This window comes from Monodelphis domestica, chromosome 8 (assembly GCF_027887165.1).
Source record: "Monodelphis domestica isolate mMonDom1 chromosome 8, mMonDom1.pri, whole genome shotgun sequence".
NCBI lineage: Eukaryota > Metazoa > Chordata > Mammalia > Didelphimorphia > Didelphidae > Monodelphis > Monodelphis domestica.
The window spans coordinates 132,262,491-132,278,908 of NC_077234.1; the positions used below are offsets into that span (position 1 = coordinate 132,262,491).

General features: G+C 36.7%; 1 protein-coding gene across 1 annotated transcript in view; it reads right to left on the minus strand.

Annotated features, from left to right (window-relative positions):
* Positions 1-792: 792 nt before the first annotated feature.
* MYCBP2 (MYC binding protein 2) overlaps positions 793-16,418 on the minus strand; it is a 382,851-nt gene continuing 367,225 nt past the window's right edge. The window contains 3 exon segments of the mRNA XM_016425002.2: positions 793-1,637; positions 4,253-4,418; positions 14,272-14,379. Of these exon segments, the coding sequence (XP_016280488.2) occupies positions 1,522-1,637; positions 4,253-4,418; positions 14,272-14,379 (390 nt within the window). The 3' untranslated portion in view covers positions 793-1,521.

A 16,418-nucleotide genomic window follows, 5' to 3' on the forward strand; every position in this document is an offset into this window, starting at 1 on the left:
TTCCCGATAACTGTTTTTATCCTTCTATATCCACAGAAACCCAAGGCATCATATCCCGCAGTGCTGATTCTTCCTGATCGATCCCGTGTGGGGCTTTCTTTGCAGAGATGGTGGGGCGGCTTGCCATTGCCTTCTCCAGTAGATTAAGGCAAACAGGGTTGAGCGATTTGCCCAGGGCCACACAGCTAGTTAAGACTCTTAGGCTGGATTTGAACTCGGGTTTTCCTGACTCCAGGCCCAGTCCTCTATCAAGTGAGTCATCTCGCTGCCTCAGGAACACATGTTGTCAATTTAAATTCTATTAGAAGTGATAATTTAACATAAAACAAGGTCTATAGTTTATGCTTTAAACAGTTCCTGTTCAGTTTGTACAATGCTTCTCTGGTTTTACTGTTATACGAATTGTTATTTTTAAACTAGAGGCATGTTGGTATTAAGGACAGAGTGCTGCCCTGAGAGCAAGAAAGTCCTGTCAGGTCCTGCCTTTGCCCCCAGAGCTCATTGATCCTTCTGGGCCTCGGGAGCGCTATGCTAAAAGCTGCTGCAGAGAGAGTGTGTTTGGAGAAATTCCTCCTGGTTAGCTCCTAATGTGACTACTGTGTCCCTGTAAGGTCCTTATTTATAACAACGAGCTAAAAACGGCCTACATGAAGAATGCAGAGATTTTTACTTAAAATGGAAGGTATTGTGCACCTGCCTCTCAAGAAAGGAATACTTTAAGGATGTTAAGAAAAGCTGGGCATGTTTTGTTTGCTGTCCGCTTTGTTTCGCAAACACAGCCTTCCACACTTGTTAGACTTTATCACTGTATAAAAATGTACAGTGGCTTTATTGACATGTACATTCCATTATGTTTACAGCTGCAAGATATGAGGCACACTCAGTATTGCACTTCATTAAAATTTCAGGCTCAAACATAACCTAGAAGTTTAAATGAAATTGCTTTTGTAATTTAGTAATTCTTATACAGGACGAACATTGATATCTTTATATACAGTGTAATGCTTACATTAATATGCCTTCTGAACACAATTTTTATAACAGTCTAGGAAATAAGCCAGAATATTCCTCTTTTTACCCCCTTTCGTGATGCAGTTACAATTGTACAGGTTTACAAAAAAGTCAGTATACAATAACCAATGATTTTTCTTTAAAATTTTCTTTGTCTGAAAGCCAGCACTCGTATTCCTTAGGTGTGGTGATCCTTTTATATCAATTATATATAAATGTCCAATGCTTCATAGCTGATGACTGTAATGGCCACATGCAAACATCTCACCAGGTAGATGTTTTGGTTCAAAAAAAAAAAAAGGAAAAAGGCATTTTTTTTTCACAGCAAGAATTATGTACATGGTATTTGGCATCCTTCTTGCACTGTAAATGATTTTTTTAAATTTTTTTTTTTATTTTAAAATGGTCCCATCCTCATCCTGAGAAGTGTATAGAGTCCACTGGATTCTCTTCCTGACAAGGGCAGCTGTATTTTTTTTTGGGGGGGGGGGGCAAATAAAACTTGATGGTCTAAAATGTGTGAGCATTTCTACAAACCCCACAACCCAAAGCAAATTCTTCTCCAGTAAGTGGATGGACGACATGCAGTGGACATTCTGTTCCTTCTAGTTGTTTGCCTTTGGGACCTATGAAGTTATAAGGAGACAAAGAAAAGATTATTTACTCTAATGTAAATTAAGAAATATTATTATTCAAAAATACCTATGATTCAATTCAATTATGATCGCATGGATCAATCCATCAATCAACATTATGAGGCGCATGCATGCACATGAGAGAATATAAAAAGAGGCAAGTCTCAAGGAATTTATAATCTAGTTGGGGAGACAACATATAGACAAAGACATACAAAGCAAGCTATATCAAGAATAAATAGGAAGTAATTAAGAGGGAAAACACTGGAATGAAGAGGAGGGATAGAAAGACTTCCTGTAGACAGTGGGATTTTAGTTGGGAATTAAAGGAAGCCAGGGAGCTCAGTAGTCAGAGCAGAGAGAAAATGTCCCAGGCTTGGGGGACAGCCAGAGCCACAAAATGGAGTATGTCATTTGTGGAACAGCCAGGAAAGCCAGGGTCACAGGATCAAAAAGTTCATGAATACTATTAATTTGTTTTTGAATTGCATAGAAGTGATATGATATATAAGGCCATGATTGGTTTCCTTGTGGCAGAAAATAATTTTGGCTAAAAAATACAGAATTTTGACTGTTTTCTCTTCAAAGGCAAAAACAATGAAACAATGTATCGATTCAATGTCCATGTACTAATGATATTGGCCTTTTTTTTACTTTAGCCCTAAAGAAAGGTAAAAGTGGCAAAAATGGAAGAATCCTGATTAATATTGTTTTTAAAAAAACAAACACTGATTTTCTATTTCAGCAATCAAACTCTGAAAAATGTAAACAATTCATTAATTTGAATTGTTAAAAAAAGAAATGAATCTTTGGTGATTGAGTATGGATTGAACTAAGCTCACTAAAAACCCAATTCTGCATAATTTTGGAGTAGTCTCTTGTCTTTGTTTATAAACTTGTTTCCTTGTAATAATTCAGAGTTTAAAAATGATATGTAAATGGAACCAAAATAATTTTGTGACAGAACTCAGCTTATTAGCTAATCAGCTAATTCAGGTTCAGTTGACAAGCATGAGGGAGAAACTTTATAAAATACACATTTCTTCTTTGGCAATGTTAATGAAAAAGGTACCAACAATAGTAAGTTGTTCTGCCATTACACTGAGGTAAACTAATCTTTGTTAAATAGAAGTCAGGACAAAAGGGGGAGATGACACTTCTTTCTTATCTTCATATTCTTACTCAGAAGGATTTTTTAAAAGCCCTTAATTCCAGTCTTAGAATGGATACCAGTCTTGGTTCCAAGGAAAAAGTGAGGGAAGGGCCAGGCAGCTGGGGTTAAGTGCCTCTGCCCAGGGTCACAACACTAGCAAATAAAGGACTAGCAGAAAGTCCTAGGTTAAGTAAGTCTAGGGGCAAGCATCGAAGTAGAGCCTTGATGCCTTTAGAGGGCAGGGGAAGAAGCTGCTGCTCTTTCAGCAGAGAACCATGAATACTCGCTTTTTGGTGAAGATCTGTTGAAGTCTCATGTGGCTATAGGGGCATTGTTAATTTATTTCAGTCTTAAATATATGTATAGTACAGAGGATTTTGACAATGAAGGAAGGGGAAAAAAGATTTCCAACAGGGATGGGAGTATGTCAGAGGTTTAGTTAGAAAGTTAACATCTGTGGTTTCCATAATAGGTCTTTTTGATGGATGGAGGGGAAATTGCTTGTTGGTCCCTTTATGAGCATTTAGGAAGAACTACTTATAAGATACAAAGATGTATTTTCACAACACAAATACAGTAAAGATGCATTTTGTCAGTATGTAAACTATGACTTGTAGAATTGTTTGAGGTACAATGGAAAGATCTACTTACCTCAGAGTCAAAGAGTCAGTATGTGTCAGAGTCCGATGTAAACCCATATTTTCCTGGCTCTTGGTCAGTCATGATCCCTCTCTACCCTCTTCTTCCTCACCCCACCTCCCCACCAATAAAGAGTTAATTTTTTTTAATGATGGCATTTGATTCTCAGAGCTCTTGAGAGCAGATTCATTAGAAGGGCACTGATTTAAGTTCACTCATAAAAGAGAGTTCCATCTTTGGCAACCTCCAAATGCAAGTCAATGGTCTTAAAAAAGGCAAAAGGGCAGAAAAAGAAAGATGGCTATCTGGTAGAAAGGAGAGAGGATGTCACAATAAATGAAGACTTTGCAGCTATTAAAAATAGAACACGGGGAATGTTGACTTAGTAGTAAATGTACATTTTCTTGGGGTGATTTAGATGTAGTAATTCTATCTTTTACTCTGGGCAGGTCCACTATGTCAGGGTAGATCTTGAACATAGATAAATTTCTGAGTAAATGTGTGGTTGGAGAAACTATGGATCTATTCTTTGACTTGTTCAACATTTTAGACCTTTTGTTGGTTGCATAGATTGACAGTCCCTCTGCAGTGACCCACACTTTGTTAATGGTGGCAGGGATTAGAAAGTTGCTCCTTTTGCCTTTTCCAGTATCCCCTCCACCACTGTGGGGTTACTTTCCCTTTTCAAGTGTGGGGTTTCACCTGGATTCTAGTCATGAAAAACTAAGTTAGAAAATGTGTGAGGCTGGCAGGTACCATTGTGTTGAGAATGTCTGTTTGAAAAAAAAAACAACAAAAAACAATGAAGGCTCACCTGCAGGGCAGTGTGGAAGTTCTTCTTTGGGGATGCTTGTCATTCTTTGAAAATCATCATGACACGCATTACAAAAATGTGTTGTTCCAAAACAGAAAAATACAGCCACAGAGCAACAGTAGCGGCATTTGTACTCCAAGAAGTCTGTACCATGTTTGGGACACATCTGTAGGAAAAGAGGGTAAAATGAATATAAATGTAAAATTATCTGAGACTTAAGATCTTCACCTTCAAGCAATCCAGATACCTCAAAATGTCTCCACTTTTCACCTATTCCTTCACTCCTGCCTCAAAGGAAAAAGTGGCCCTCTTCATTTTGCTCTTGGCCATATCTACTCCAGTATTTCTCAGTAACTTGCTCCTTTCCTCCACTTATTTTTTTTTTAATCATTAAAAATTTATTAAGCACCTGCTACATGCCAGGGTTATACTAAGGGCTGAGAATACAAATGTAAAAAGGAAAGACAATTCCTGCCCTAAGAAGCTTATAACTCTATTTTAAAAAATTAATTTTTTTTCAAAGATCAACCTTCTTTACCTTCCTCTTCTGTTTAACCTCAAACCACTGAGAAAGTAAAAACAAGAAGAAAACCTCAGATCTCAGTTACAAACATATATGGTCAAGTAAAATAAAGCTTCTCATTGGCCAGGTCTATAAATTTTTTTTTAAATTTCTACTCTGAGTCCATCACTTACCTCTCTGTCAGGAGCTAAGCAACATAAGTCTTTAGGAATTATGGTTGCTTATCATGTTGAAGAATTTCAAAGATATGTTTGATTGTGTGTATTTGTTTTAATTGGCTAATATCTACCTTCTAACTTTCCCACTCCCCAAACCTGTTGCCTTCATTGCAAACACAAGAAAAACAAAACTTATTGCAAACATATAAAGAGTTGTCAATCATAACAAATTTACACACTGGTTTTGCCCTAAAAAATTTGTCTCACTTTATATTCTGAGTCTTTCACCTCTCTATCTGGAGGTAGATAGCATATTTCACTTGGAATTCAGGGTGGTCATCAAGCTGATAACAGTTCATCTCAATAGAAGTACATCTCATTTATATACCGTAATTTGTCCATACATTCACCAATTAATAAGCATCCTTTCAGATTCTGAATCTTTCCCATCTCAGAAAAAAGCTATAAATATATTTACACATCCTTAGAATTTGTTTTGCTCAGAAATAAAATTTCCCTTATATATATATATATATATATATATATATATATATATATATATATATATATATATATACAACTCCATGTGTATATATGTGTGTTTTAAGAAGGAAATTTAATTAAGCAGTCTCTTATTTGTATTGGTTTAAGAATCTCTTTAGCTTGATATCTTGCAGCTCCGATCTGTAGTAAGAATACAGTCCAAGGCAAAAGTCTGTGCATGTAATCAGAGTAAGAATATAGTCCTAGCGTAGTAGCTGAGTAATGGTTTTAAGTGTGTTATTATATTAATCCTAAGTGTGTTACTATACCAATCCTAGGGGTGTGATTACATATTATATTAAATAAGTTCAGAAGGCTGAGAGACGAGAAAGATCCTGAAGACCATAGGGGATGGGATGAAGGTTGAGGGGGTTGAAGATTTCTTGGAAACAGGGGGTTGGGGATTTACTGTCAAGGACAAACATGAAGTTATGAAAGAGTGTATATTTGGAAATACAGTCCGTGGAGTTTACTGTCTATAGACCTTGGACTTGTTTACTTTGCCCAAGAAATAAAGTTAGAATTTGCAGAGAGAGTACTTTGCAATCCCCCACCCCTTACCCCACCCCAGAGCAATATAGTTAATTTTGTTGGGTAAATAATTCTTGGGGATAAGCCCATATCCTTTGCCTTTTGGATTATCATATTCCAGGCTCATTGTTCCTTCCTTGTAGTAGCTAATAAATCTTGTGTGGCTCCTCGGTACTTGAATTTTTTCTGACTGCTTGCATTGTTTTTTTTTTTCTTTGACCTGGAAGATCTGAATTTTGGCTATGACATTCCTGGGAGTTTTTGTTTAGGGGTTTCTTTTAGGAAGTGACATCTGGATTACTTCTATTTCTATTTTGTTGTCTAATTCTTATTGCCTTATGGAGGTATTGGCTCCTATTTAGTCCATTTTAATTATCAAAGAATGTGTTGTTTGGAAAAAATTTTGTAGCCCTTTTGCCAAGCTGTTAGTTTCCTATTTTTTTCCATACATAGTTCTCATTTCTTTTCCATTTTTTCCCTTCATACATTCTCATTCCATTTTTAAAAACATTTTTTAAACTCCTAAAAAAAACTCTGGCTTTCTTTCTCCCAGGAATTCTAATTGTTTCCCAAGCTGTACTTTTCTCTGAGGTTTTGCTTGTAAATCTTATATTGTCATTCTCTTTCTGTGTTTATGGTTGAGTATCCCTGGCATCATAACAGTTTGTTATGATGGGGATCTTTTTTTTTTAATTCATTTTTCCAGCCTACTTCTTTTTTTTTTTAAACCCTTACCTTCCATCTTGCAGTCAATACTGTGTATTGGCTCCAAGGCAGAAGAGTGGTAAGGGCTAGGCAATGGGGGTCAAGTGACTTGTCCAGGGTCACACAGCTGGGAAGTGTCTGAGGCCAGATTTGAACCTAGGACCTCCTGTCTCTAGGCCTGGCTCTCAATCCACTGAGCCACCCAGCTGCCCCCCCCCCGCCTACTTCTTGACTTTACATTTGAAATTAATATAAAGCTTTGCCACACTCTAAGAGGATATCCTATTGCTATTTTTTTTGGAATGTTCATTATTGTGTTATTCTGGGATTTTAGGAACAAGCCTGGGATTCTACAAGCTTCCAGTGCACCCAAAGTAGTATGATCCAGGGCAAAATCTGATTGCTGCTTTCTCTGGTCTGAGCTCTGTTAGGAGTTTATTATCTGGATTTAGGTCTGAATAAGAAGAGACAGATTGTTAGTAACTCAGCCTCTATGAGACGGTGGAAAAGCACTATTGGCTAGGCTAGAAATGGATGAGAAACCCTGCTTTTTGCCTGAGCTGGGTCACATCACAGATGCTGACCATCTTCCTTTCTCTATACATAGCCCAGAGCTTCCTTATCAGAGAAGGCTATTCTGCTGCACAGGTTTCCTTATTCCACATGGATGTGTGGCCCAGAACTAGACAATGATTGACAAAGTTGTTATAAACACTGACTGTCCCTATCACAGCGCCTCATTATCAGCCCAGAGGGTGCCCTGGTATGGGTTCAGGACCTCTTACTCTGGAGCAGTTTCTCTCTGAGCATTGGTATGCTCTGCTCACACTCCTCCTGTAACCTCTCCCAGACTTCTCTATGTATCTCCCTATGCTAAACTGGATAAATGACTCACGGGCACATTTTCTGGATTTCCCCATCAGGATTCAGTCAGGTCTATTTTCTAGATCTGTCTGGAGAAGGTGGTGGAGGTGAGCTCAATCATATTGCTTCTTTTCATTCTGCTTTTTTGCCTCTGCTCTTCAGGAGTTTATAATCTAATCCTTTCCTCCTTTTCCAAAAACCTCAGTGTGTCTTTATTATAAAAGACTGTTATTCTTCATCTTTCAAAACCCCTCTCTTACATTTCACTGCCAAACTTCTAGAAAGTTTCACTGATATCTCTAATGATTCTGTTTCCTCACTATTGTTGTGACCTTCCCAAGGTCACTTATTTTCATTATACTTACCAAGCTACTAAACCACAAGTTATGTACAAATAATGGGGGCTACAGGGAAAAAACATAAGAGTACCAAAATTAAAATCAAAGATGGTAACTTTAGTACCCCTAAAACAGAACACACTTTCTTGTTAATCCCAGAATGCCCAATCGACCTTCTAGGGAGAGAATTTTTGTGTAAAATCAGAGCAACCATTCAATGTGATAAATTGGGGAAAATCTTTCTACATCTACCCAAAAGCTCTTTAAAACATTATCCATTGCTGTTCATGGAGCAAGTGGAAGATGTGCAAGATCAGAATGAAGGTACAATATTTTAAATACCAAATGATATACTGGAAGGGCTTTGGCCTACACATTGTACAGGGATTCTAAAGTCAGCAACACCAGTAAAAGTAGAAGTTAAAGAAGGGACACCACCAAAGATACCACAACACAAACTAAGTAAAGAAGCCACAGATGGAATCAATCCGATTATCCAAAGCTTATTAGAACAGAAAATTTTAATCCCAACAATTTCAGAATATAATACATCAATCATACCCATAAAGAAAGTAAAACGTGACTCTGAAGGAAAAATTCAATGGAGACTGGTTCAAGATTTAAGAGCAGTAAATAACTTTTGTAAAAAAGTCCCATCAAAAAGAATCTCAGAAATTGCATAAACCAAGATATTATACCATTGTTGATCTGTGTAGTGCTTATTTTAGCATTCCAATTGCAAAGAAAGCCAAAAAATCTTTGCTTTCACATGGAATGAGACTTAGCTGACAGGGGGAAGATTACCAATGGGTTTCTGCGATAGCCCAACAGCATTTTGCCAAATCTTGCAACAAGATTTAAAGAACATCCAATTCAAAGAAAGCAAAATTGTGCACTATGTGGATGACATTCTTCTTGCATCCCTATCGGCTAAAGTTTGTTACCAGGACAGTAAAAACTCCTCCTAGAGCTATATAAAAAAGGCCACAAAGTTTCCAAATCAAAGCTACAATGGGTCAGGCCTAAAGTTGAATACCTAGGATTTATCTTGGGAAAGGGGACAAGAAAGATTTCCAAGAAAGAGTAGAGGACATCCAAAAGCTCAGCGCACCAAAGACAAAAACAACTAAGAGCCTTTTTAGGAGTAACAGGTTTCTGTATACAATGGAACCCAGGCTTTAGCCAAATAGCAAATACTTTCTCAATATGAAATTGTGTTACTAAGCAATGAAAACATTACTTTAAAACACTGCCAACCACTGAATCCATCAACCTTGATTCCAGATCTGCTGTTTGAAGGGGAACCCATACATAATTGCCAGGAAATAATACCATTAGTAGAAAAACCAAGAAATGATTTAAAAGACACTCCCCTGGAACAATCTGACATCAAAATGTATAAAGATGGTTTGAACATGATAGTTAATGGGGAAAGGTACACTGGAGCGGCAGTAGTAACACAAACAGAGACAATATGGTATGCATCCTTACCAAAGCAAGTGACTGCTCAAGGGGCAAAGCTCATTGCTTTATTAAAAGCTTGTCAAATTGGGAAAGATAAACAGGTCAACATTTACACAGATTTCCAGTACGCATTCTCAGTAATTCATGCCACAGCAGAAATTTGGAAACATGGAGGATTTTTGACAAGTGCAGGCAAAGAGATTACATATGCCAAAGTCATCATGCAACTTCTTGAGGCTGCATAACTGCCCAAGGAAGTGGCAATAATCCACTGTAGATCACACATAGGTAATAAAGATCATGTGTCCTTAGGAAACCACAGAACTGACATTACAGCAAAATTTGTAGCTAGAGAAGGACCTCTACATGTATTGAATTTCTCACTAGTTGAACAGGACAATCTAATGCCTACAATAAACGGGAAATTCAATCATGGATAAAGAACTTAGGGGCAAAACAAATAAGGGGCATATGATTTTCACAGCTAGGCAAGCCCATCCTGCCGAGAACGTTACTCTATCATGTGTGCAATGCAAGGACACTATGGAACCCAAGCCATGATCGATTCAGTGAGACGATTTTGGAATACCCTTTTATGCCATAAGAGTCTGTCAAAAATGTAAAATTTGTATGCAGTTCAATCAGGGAGTTTATAAGGATTAGGAGGTCATCCCTTAGCATATACTCTGTTTGAATGCATACAGATAGATTTTTATCAACATGCCGAAAGACAAAGGGTTTAAAGTATTGCCTTGTGATCATAGACTGACTAGATGGCCAGAAGTTTTTCCTGCCAAAAAGAACAATGCAGCGTTGTGGTCAAAATCCTATTAAAATAAATCATACTTAGATTTGGGATTCCTACAAAATTGGACTCAGACCGTGGGAGTCACTTCACTCAATCAATATTAAATGAAATTTATAAAAATCTAGGAATACAAGCAACATACTACACTGTATCATCCCCAAAGTTCAGGGAAAGTGGAGAGATTAAATAAAGACATCAAAACATTAATAGGAAAATTTTGTGCAGAAACACACCTAAAATGGACAGACATTCTAACATTAGTTCTGTTCCATCTTAGGACAAGACCCAGTGGAGATCTGCACATCTCTCCATTTGAGATGCTATAAGGGCATGCAATTTGGCAAGGAACCACTTGTATACCAGCATACATTTCAATGATAGGAGGAGACTGTCAATTAACAAAATATATACAAGCTTTACAAACAAGAATAGCAGAGTTGCATGAAATGGGCTTAATTCAACAAACAGTACCCCTGGATTACAATTTGCACAACATCAAACCAGGAGACAAAGTATACATAAAAATTTTTAATAGAGAAAATTGACTATGGACATAAAATGGACTGGACCATATGAATTCCTTACTACTCTGACAGCTATAAAAATTGCAGGGAAAGACTCATGGTTCCACTGTTCTTATATAAAACCAGAAAAATCCAACACCAGACATAGAAGAAGAAGTTACATGAAAAATAGTGCTGAGAAATGAAAACAAAAACTGAAAAAGCAATGATTAACATCAAAAAGTACACCCCAAAGAAAGAATAGTGACACATAATGTTCAAGACAATGAGATCTCAGCAGTCAACTCATAATAAGAGTCAAGCATGCCACAGTGACAAGAATACAACTTTCCAGCCCAGAGGAAAAGATTTTAAAGCATCCCAGAAAGCTACCAGAAAGAAGAAACAAAGGGAAAAAAAGCTGAAATGGACAGCTAAGACTTTGGACTTTGTACATTTGTTTATACAAGAAGAGGACAGACAGAACACAGGACTTATATGTAAGACTGAGTGCGACAAAAGCATAAAACAAAATTAATTTCACATATTAGGGAAATAGCATGCAACATTACATAACTTGGAAGAAAGAAGAGAGCCATCAGTCAATATGAGAAGTGGAAATCTGAAGAAACTTGATAAGTATCCATTCAACACAACACTATTAGACACAAAACACAAAAATCACAAACTGATATATATTGGGAGATCTTGTGTAAATAAACGAGTGTCTGAAATTGCATTTATGCAAAATGTAAATATAGATATAGTTAGTTCCACAAGGTCTTAGGCAAATAGAAAAATCAATAGATATTTTTTATTTAACTAACATCAGGATGTGGGAACAATGTATATTATTATATTATATGTAAATAATCTCTGTAAATAATGTATATACTATAATTAGGTTAGTAACATAGTGATAGGGTCTGTAAATATGTAACACAGCATGTATATATGTTGTACATAAGATTAGGATATAGAATAGATTAGGGATTTAGAGAATAGTTATAATAAGTAGGGAACAGATTAGGAGTAAATTAAGTTAAACATAGCTTAGATAGTTATAGTTGCAGATAGAAAACTTAATTGTTTATTGTAAAGCTGATGCTGAAATTGTGTTTAATGGAAACATATATATAGATAAAAGTTTGCAAATAATAACAGATAAATAAAATAGGAAAAATGTGTTAGTTTAACTTAGCAAGAGTAAGTAGTATCAAGCAAGATTAAGATTCAAACTTCTTTGTAATGGTTTTGTTCAAACATTTATTGTACTGAATTTATTGTAAAACCCCCCCCAAACTACCCTTACCCCAAACTTTTGGGCAAAGAATTTCTTACAGTAGATAAGGTTAGCATAGAAAAGTGATAGAGTAATTGAGGGAAGTTTATTATTTTGGGGGGGAGTAGTTAGAAAATAGATTTAGTAACTTGCTAAGTATAATGAATAGAAGTGATCTTGGGAAGGTCACAAGAAAAAAGGGGGATGATGGTGGAAAGGAAAAGTGAATCAAGCTTTGGTCTTTCTACCACTGAGGTGGAACAGACTACAGTTGAAATGTTGGAAGTGAAGATATTGAATACAGCAAAGGCAGTTGGAGGGGTGAGGGGTGAGTTGGTGAGTGACAGTTGCTCTCGAGGTGACACTTTTCTGGCCCTTGGACTGAAAGGAGCACTCTCTCCCTGTCTCTGGATAGAAGTACCTCTATTCCTGAACTTTTCCTGTGTGCTCTACCTGGATTTCTGTGATTGTGTCATCAAACAAAAGAATTTAAGGGGAGAGTTTTGAACTGTAAGGCTGGTCTTTAGGGAAGCTAGCCTGAAGAGACAGGCCCAACCAGATCGGAAGGTCAGAATCTTTTCTTCCTCTTGCTGTCTACTGTTAAAGACTTTGAACCTAAGAAAGCTAGATTAGATTAGCATAGACAGGAATAAAACCCACTACCAGTCTGTGAGGCCTGGCCTCAGGTTTTGAGCTGAGAGAGACTCAAACCCAAACTGTAGCAAAGCATAGGGAAATCCCTATTCCCTCTACCCTGATACTTTCCCAATCCAAATTTGTTATTAAATTCATCTTTAATTAAAAAACGCAGTCAGATATCTTTGTAAGGGTGAGGGGACCCTTAAGGGAGTAAGGATTTTTTTTTTTAGGTTAGAAGTTTCTCTGTAACCTCAAGTCCCCTAAATCTCAAGGTGCCTGTCTGTGCCTCTCCCCCTTTCACCCCTCATATATTATCTGTATGAAGAGTATTTTCTTACACTATTCTGTAATATGGTTTTACTCCAATTACTCTACTGAATCATTTTTTCTTTCGAGTTCATTCTAAATGTGCAATCCTTATCTTAGTTTTCTTCCTTAACCTTTTGATAACATTTGATATTATTGGACACTGACTCCCTGGTTACCATCTCCTTCCTAGGTTTCATGACACTGTATTCTCCTGATTTTTTATGTCTCTTGATTACTCTATCTCTTATTCCTTCCCAACCTTTAAATGTAGAACCATTCACATAGCTCTGTCCTAAGTATTCTTTTAACAGAGACAGCTGAGTGGCACAGCAGTGGATGCTGAACTTGGAAAAAAAAAGGTCCTACGTCTGAATACTGTCCTATAAACTCCTTAATGGTATGACCCATGTAAAGTCTTACTTAAGTCTCTCTCAAACTCAGCATCCTCATTTATAAAATGGGAATAATAACAGCATCTTCTTCTCAGGGTTGTCATGAGGATTAAATGAGACAACACATGTAAAATATACTGGAAACTTTAAGCACTATATAAATGCTAGTTAGTATTGTCAATAATGGTAGTAATAATAAAATGTTCTCCCCTGAAAATCCTAACCAATTTCATGGCTTCAAACATCCCAATCAGCAGTTCCTTAATTTTTCCAAGATCAAATACAAAAATGTTCCTTTTGACCTTTAAAGTTCCTCACCACCTGGTGGCTTCCTCCCTTTCTGGTCATCTTATTGTTTTATTCACCTCCATGTACCTGACAATCTAGCACTACTGCCTGGCTGTTCTTCACACATGACCCAAAGTACATAGAAAGCACTTGTTGACTAACAGATTGTTATAGGAGAAGGGTGAACAAAAAAAAATGGTCTGTAGAATATTTTAAAGAAACTTTCCTATTATCTGTTTTGTTTATTGTCTGAACAATGTTGGTAGTCAAAGAACCATCAATATGTAATGCTTCTTAGAGAGGTAAATTCTGGGATAATAATGGCATAATTTTTGTTATGCCTTCACTGTTACACTTATGAATGACTTCCCTGTTACAAAGAATGTCAGATAGTAGAAACAGAATTTGTCTTGGAATACGTTACTTTTGATCATGTTACTTAATACCTATGTGACCTTTGTCCAATCCTTTATGAACCTCAGGATTCATAAAATGAGATGGCTAGATTAGATGCTAGCTATAATCTTTCCTAGCTATATACATAGCATTATATAACAGAAGTTATTAAGGCTTACACAACCTAGGTAATAGTTATTATTTAAATTGAAAAAAAAAACAAAACCTGTAATACCTCTAAGACCAGCTTTTCATCACATACATTTTTATACGAACCTGAGCCCTGGATACATCAGAACACGCTCCACAAATAAGCTCTCTAGGATCATAGTCATCCCCTTGTCCAGCCTCAGCATCACAACGAGCTTCACCACCAAAATATGCCTATGGGAAGTTAAGAGAATATGTTGAGATTACTGCAGAAACAAAGAAAAATATTACATAGGAATATTGTGGATGCAGGATTGCCTAAGTAAAAGGAAACCGAGTAATCTAGGTTATATGAGCATTAGATATTCTTCTTGATACCTACCATTACAGTTAGGCTCTCATCAGGTCACAAACCACTTCCATTAGGATAGAGAAATATGTAACATGGCCTGATTTTGAAATGCTCCACTATCTATCTACAATTTGTTGTTATTTTTCAGTTGTGTCTTTGTGACTCCATTTGGGGTTTTCTTGGCAGAGATGCTGGAGTGGTTTGGCATTTCCTTCTGCAGCTCATTTTACAGATGAGCAAATAGGCAAAAGGGTTAAGTGATCTGACCAGGGTCAAATAGTAAGTATCTGAGGCTAGATTTGAACTGTTATAGGGATTTAGCAAGAGCAATGCTAAAAAAGCAAGAAGAGAAATCCTGCAAGGAGGAGGAAGATTCCTAGATAGCTAGACTTTTACTCAGCTCCTGGCTGCTTAACTGTCCTCTCCTTGAGAAGAAAAACTGTGAGTGTGTTCTTCAAAGTTCTGGAATTTTCCTCCTGCTTGCAGGATTTCTGTTCTTGCTTTTTTTAGCATTGCTCTTGCTAAATCCCTACAATAGAACTAAGATCTTCTCTGACTCTAGGCCCTGGACTATTCTTTGGGGCATTCAGCTGCCCCATATCTATAACAGACAGTTTCAATAAAATACTTTCTACATTAGAGAAGCAAACTGAGATTTTAGTGCAGTCCTCTTCACCAATAGTAAACCAGTAGCATATGGCAATTATAATTTCTCAAGCCTAGGTCTGACTTAATTTGTTTTCGTTTTATTTCATGTTTTCTAACATTTGGAAAATTTAAAATATAAGTTAAATCAGAAAAAGTACATGTTATGTTGAAAAGCACAGGACTGAAACATCTGATTGATTATTGTTGACCTGAATAACAGTCAGAAAGGAAAAATTCTTTAGCGAAAACAGGACTTGGCAATTCTATATCAAAATATAGCAGAAAACTGCACACATTCATTCAGTAATCTCTGAGGTCAGAAATTATGTTCTATTTTGTTTACAATAGCACTCGTGATATACAGCAGCAGCACAAAATTTCTTTGATACTTTGTCTATGGCAGGTTTTTGCACAGTACTAAAGAGGCCAAAGAGGCAACTAGGTGGTGCAGTGGATAGAGTTTTGGGCCTGGAGTCAGAAAGACTCCTCTTTCTGAGTTCAAATCTGGTCTCAGACACTTCCTAATTGTGTTACCCCAAGCAAGACACTTACTCCCAACTGTCTAGCCCTTGCTGTTATTCTGTATTAGAATTGATATTAAGAAAGAAGGGTTTAAAAAAAAAAAGGTGCTGCTAATGGTCAATTGGCAGTGGCAGGTTCTATAAGGTTTAGAAAGTCTTTGGGCAGATCCCAGCTTTTGGGACAAAAATCCACTATTTCATAAAAACTGCTGGGAAAATTGGAGGACAGTGTGGGAAAGATTAGGTTTAGATCAACACCTCACACCCTACACCAAGATAAATTCAAAATGGGTGAATGACTTGAACATAAAGAAGGAAACTATAAGAAAATTAGGCAAACACAGAATAGTATACATGTCAGACCTTTGGGAAGGGAAAGACTTCAAAACCAAGCAAGACTTAGAAAGAGTCACAAAATGCAAAATAAATAATCTGGAATACATCAAATTAAAAAGTTTCTGTACAAACAAAACCAATGTAACCAAAATCAGAAGGGTAGCAACAAATTGGGAAACAATCTTCATAAAAACCTCTGACAAAGGTTTAATTACTCAAATTTACAAAGAACTAAATCAATTGTACAAAAAATCAAGCCATTCTCCAATTGATAAATGGGCAAGGGACATGAACAGGCAGTTCTCAGCCAAAGAAATCAAAACTATTAATAAGCACATGAAAAAGTGCTCTACATCTCTTATAATCAGAGAGATGCAAATCAAAACAACTCTGAGGTATCACCTCACACCCTGCAG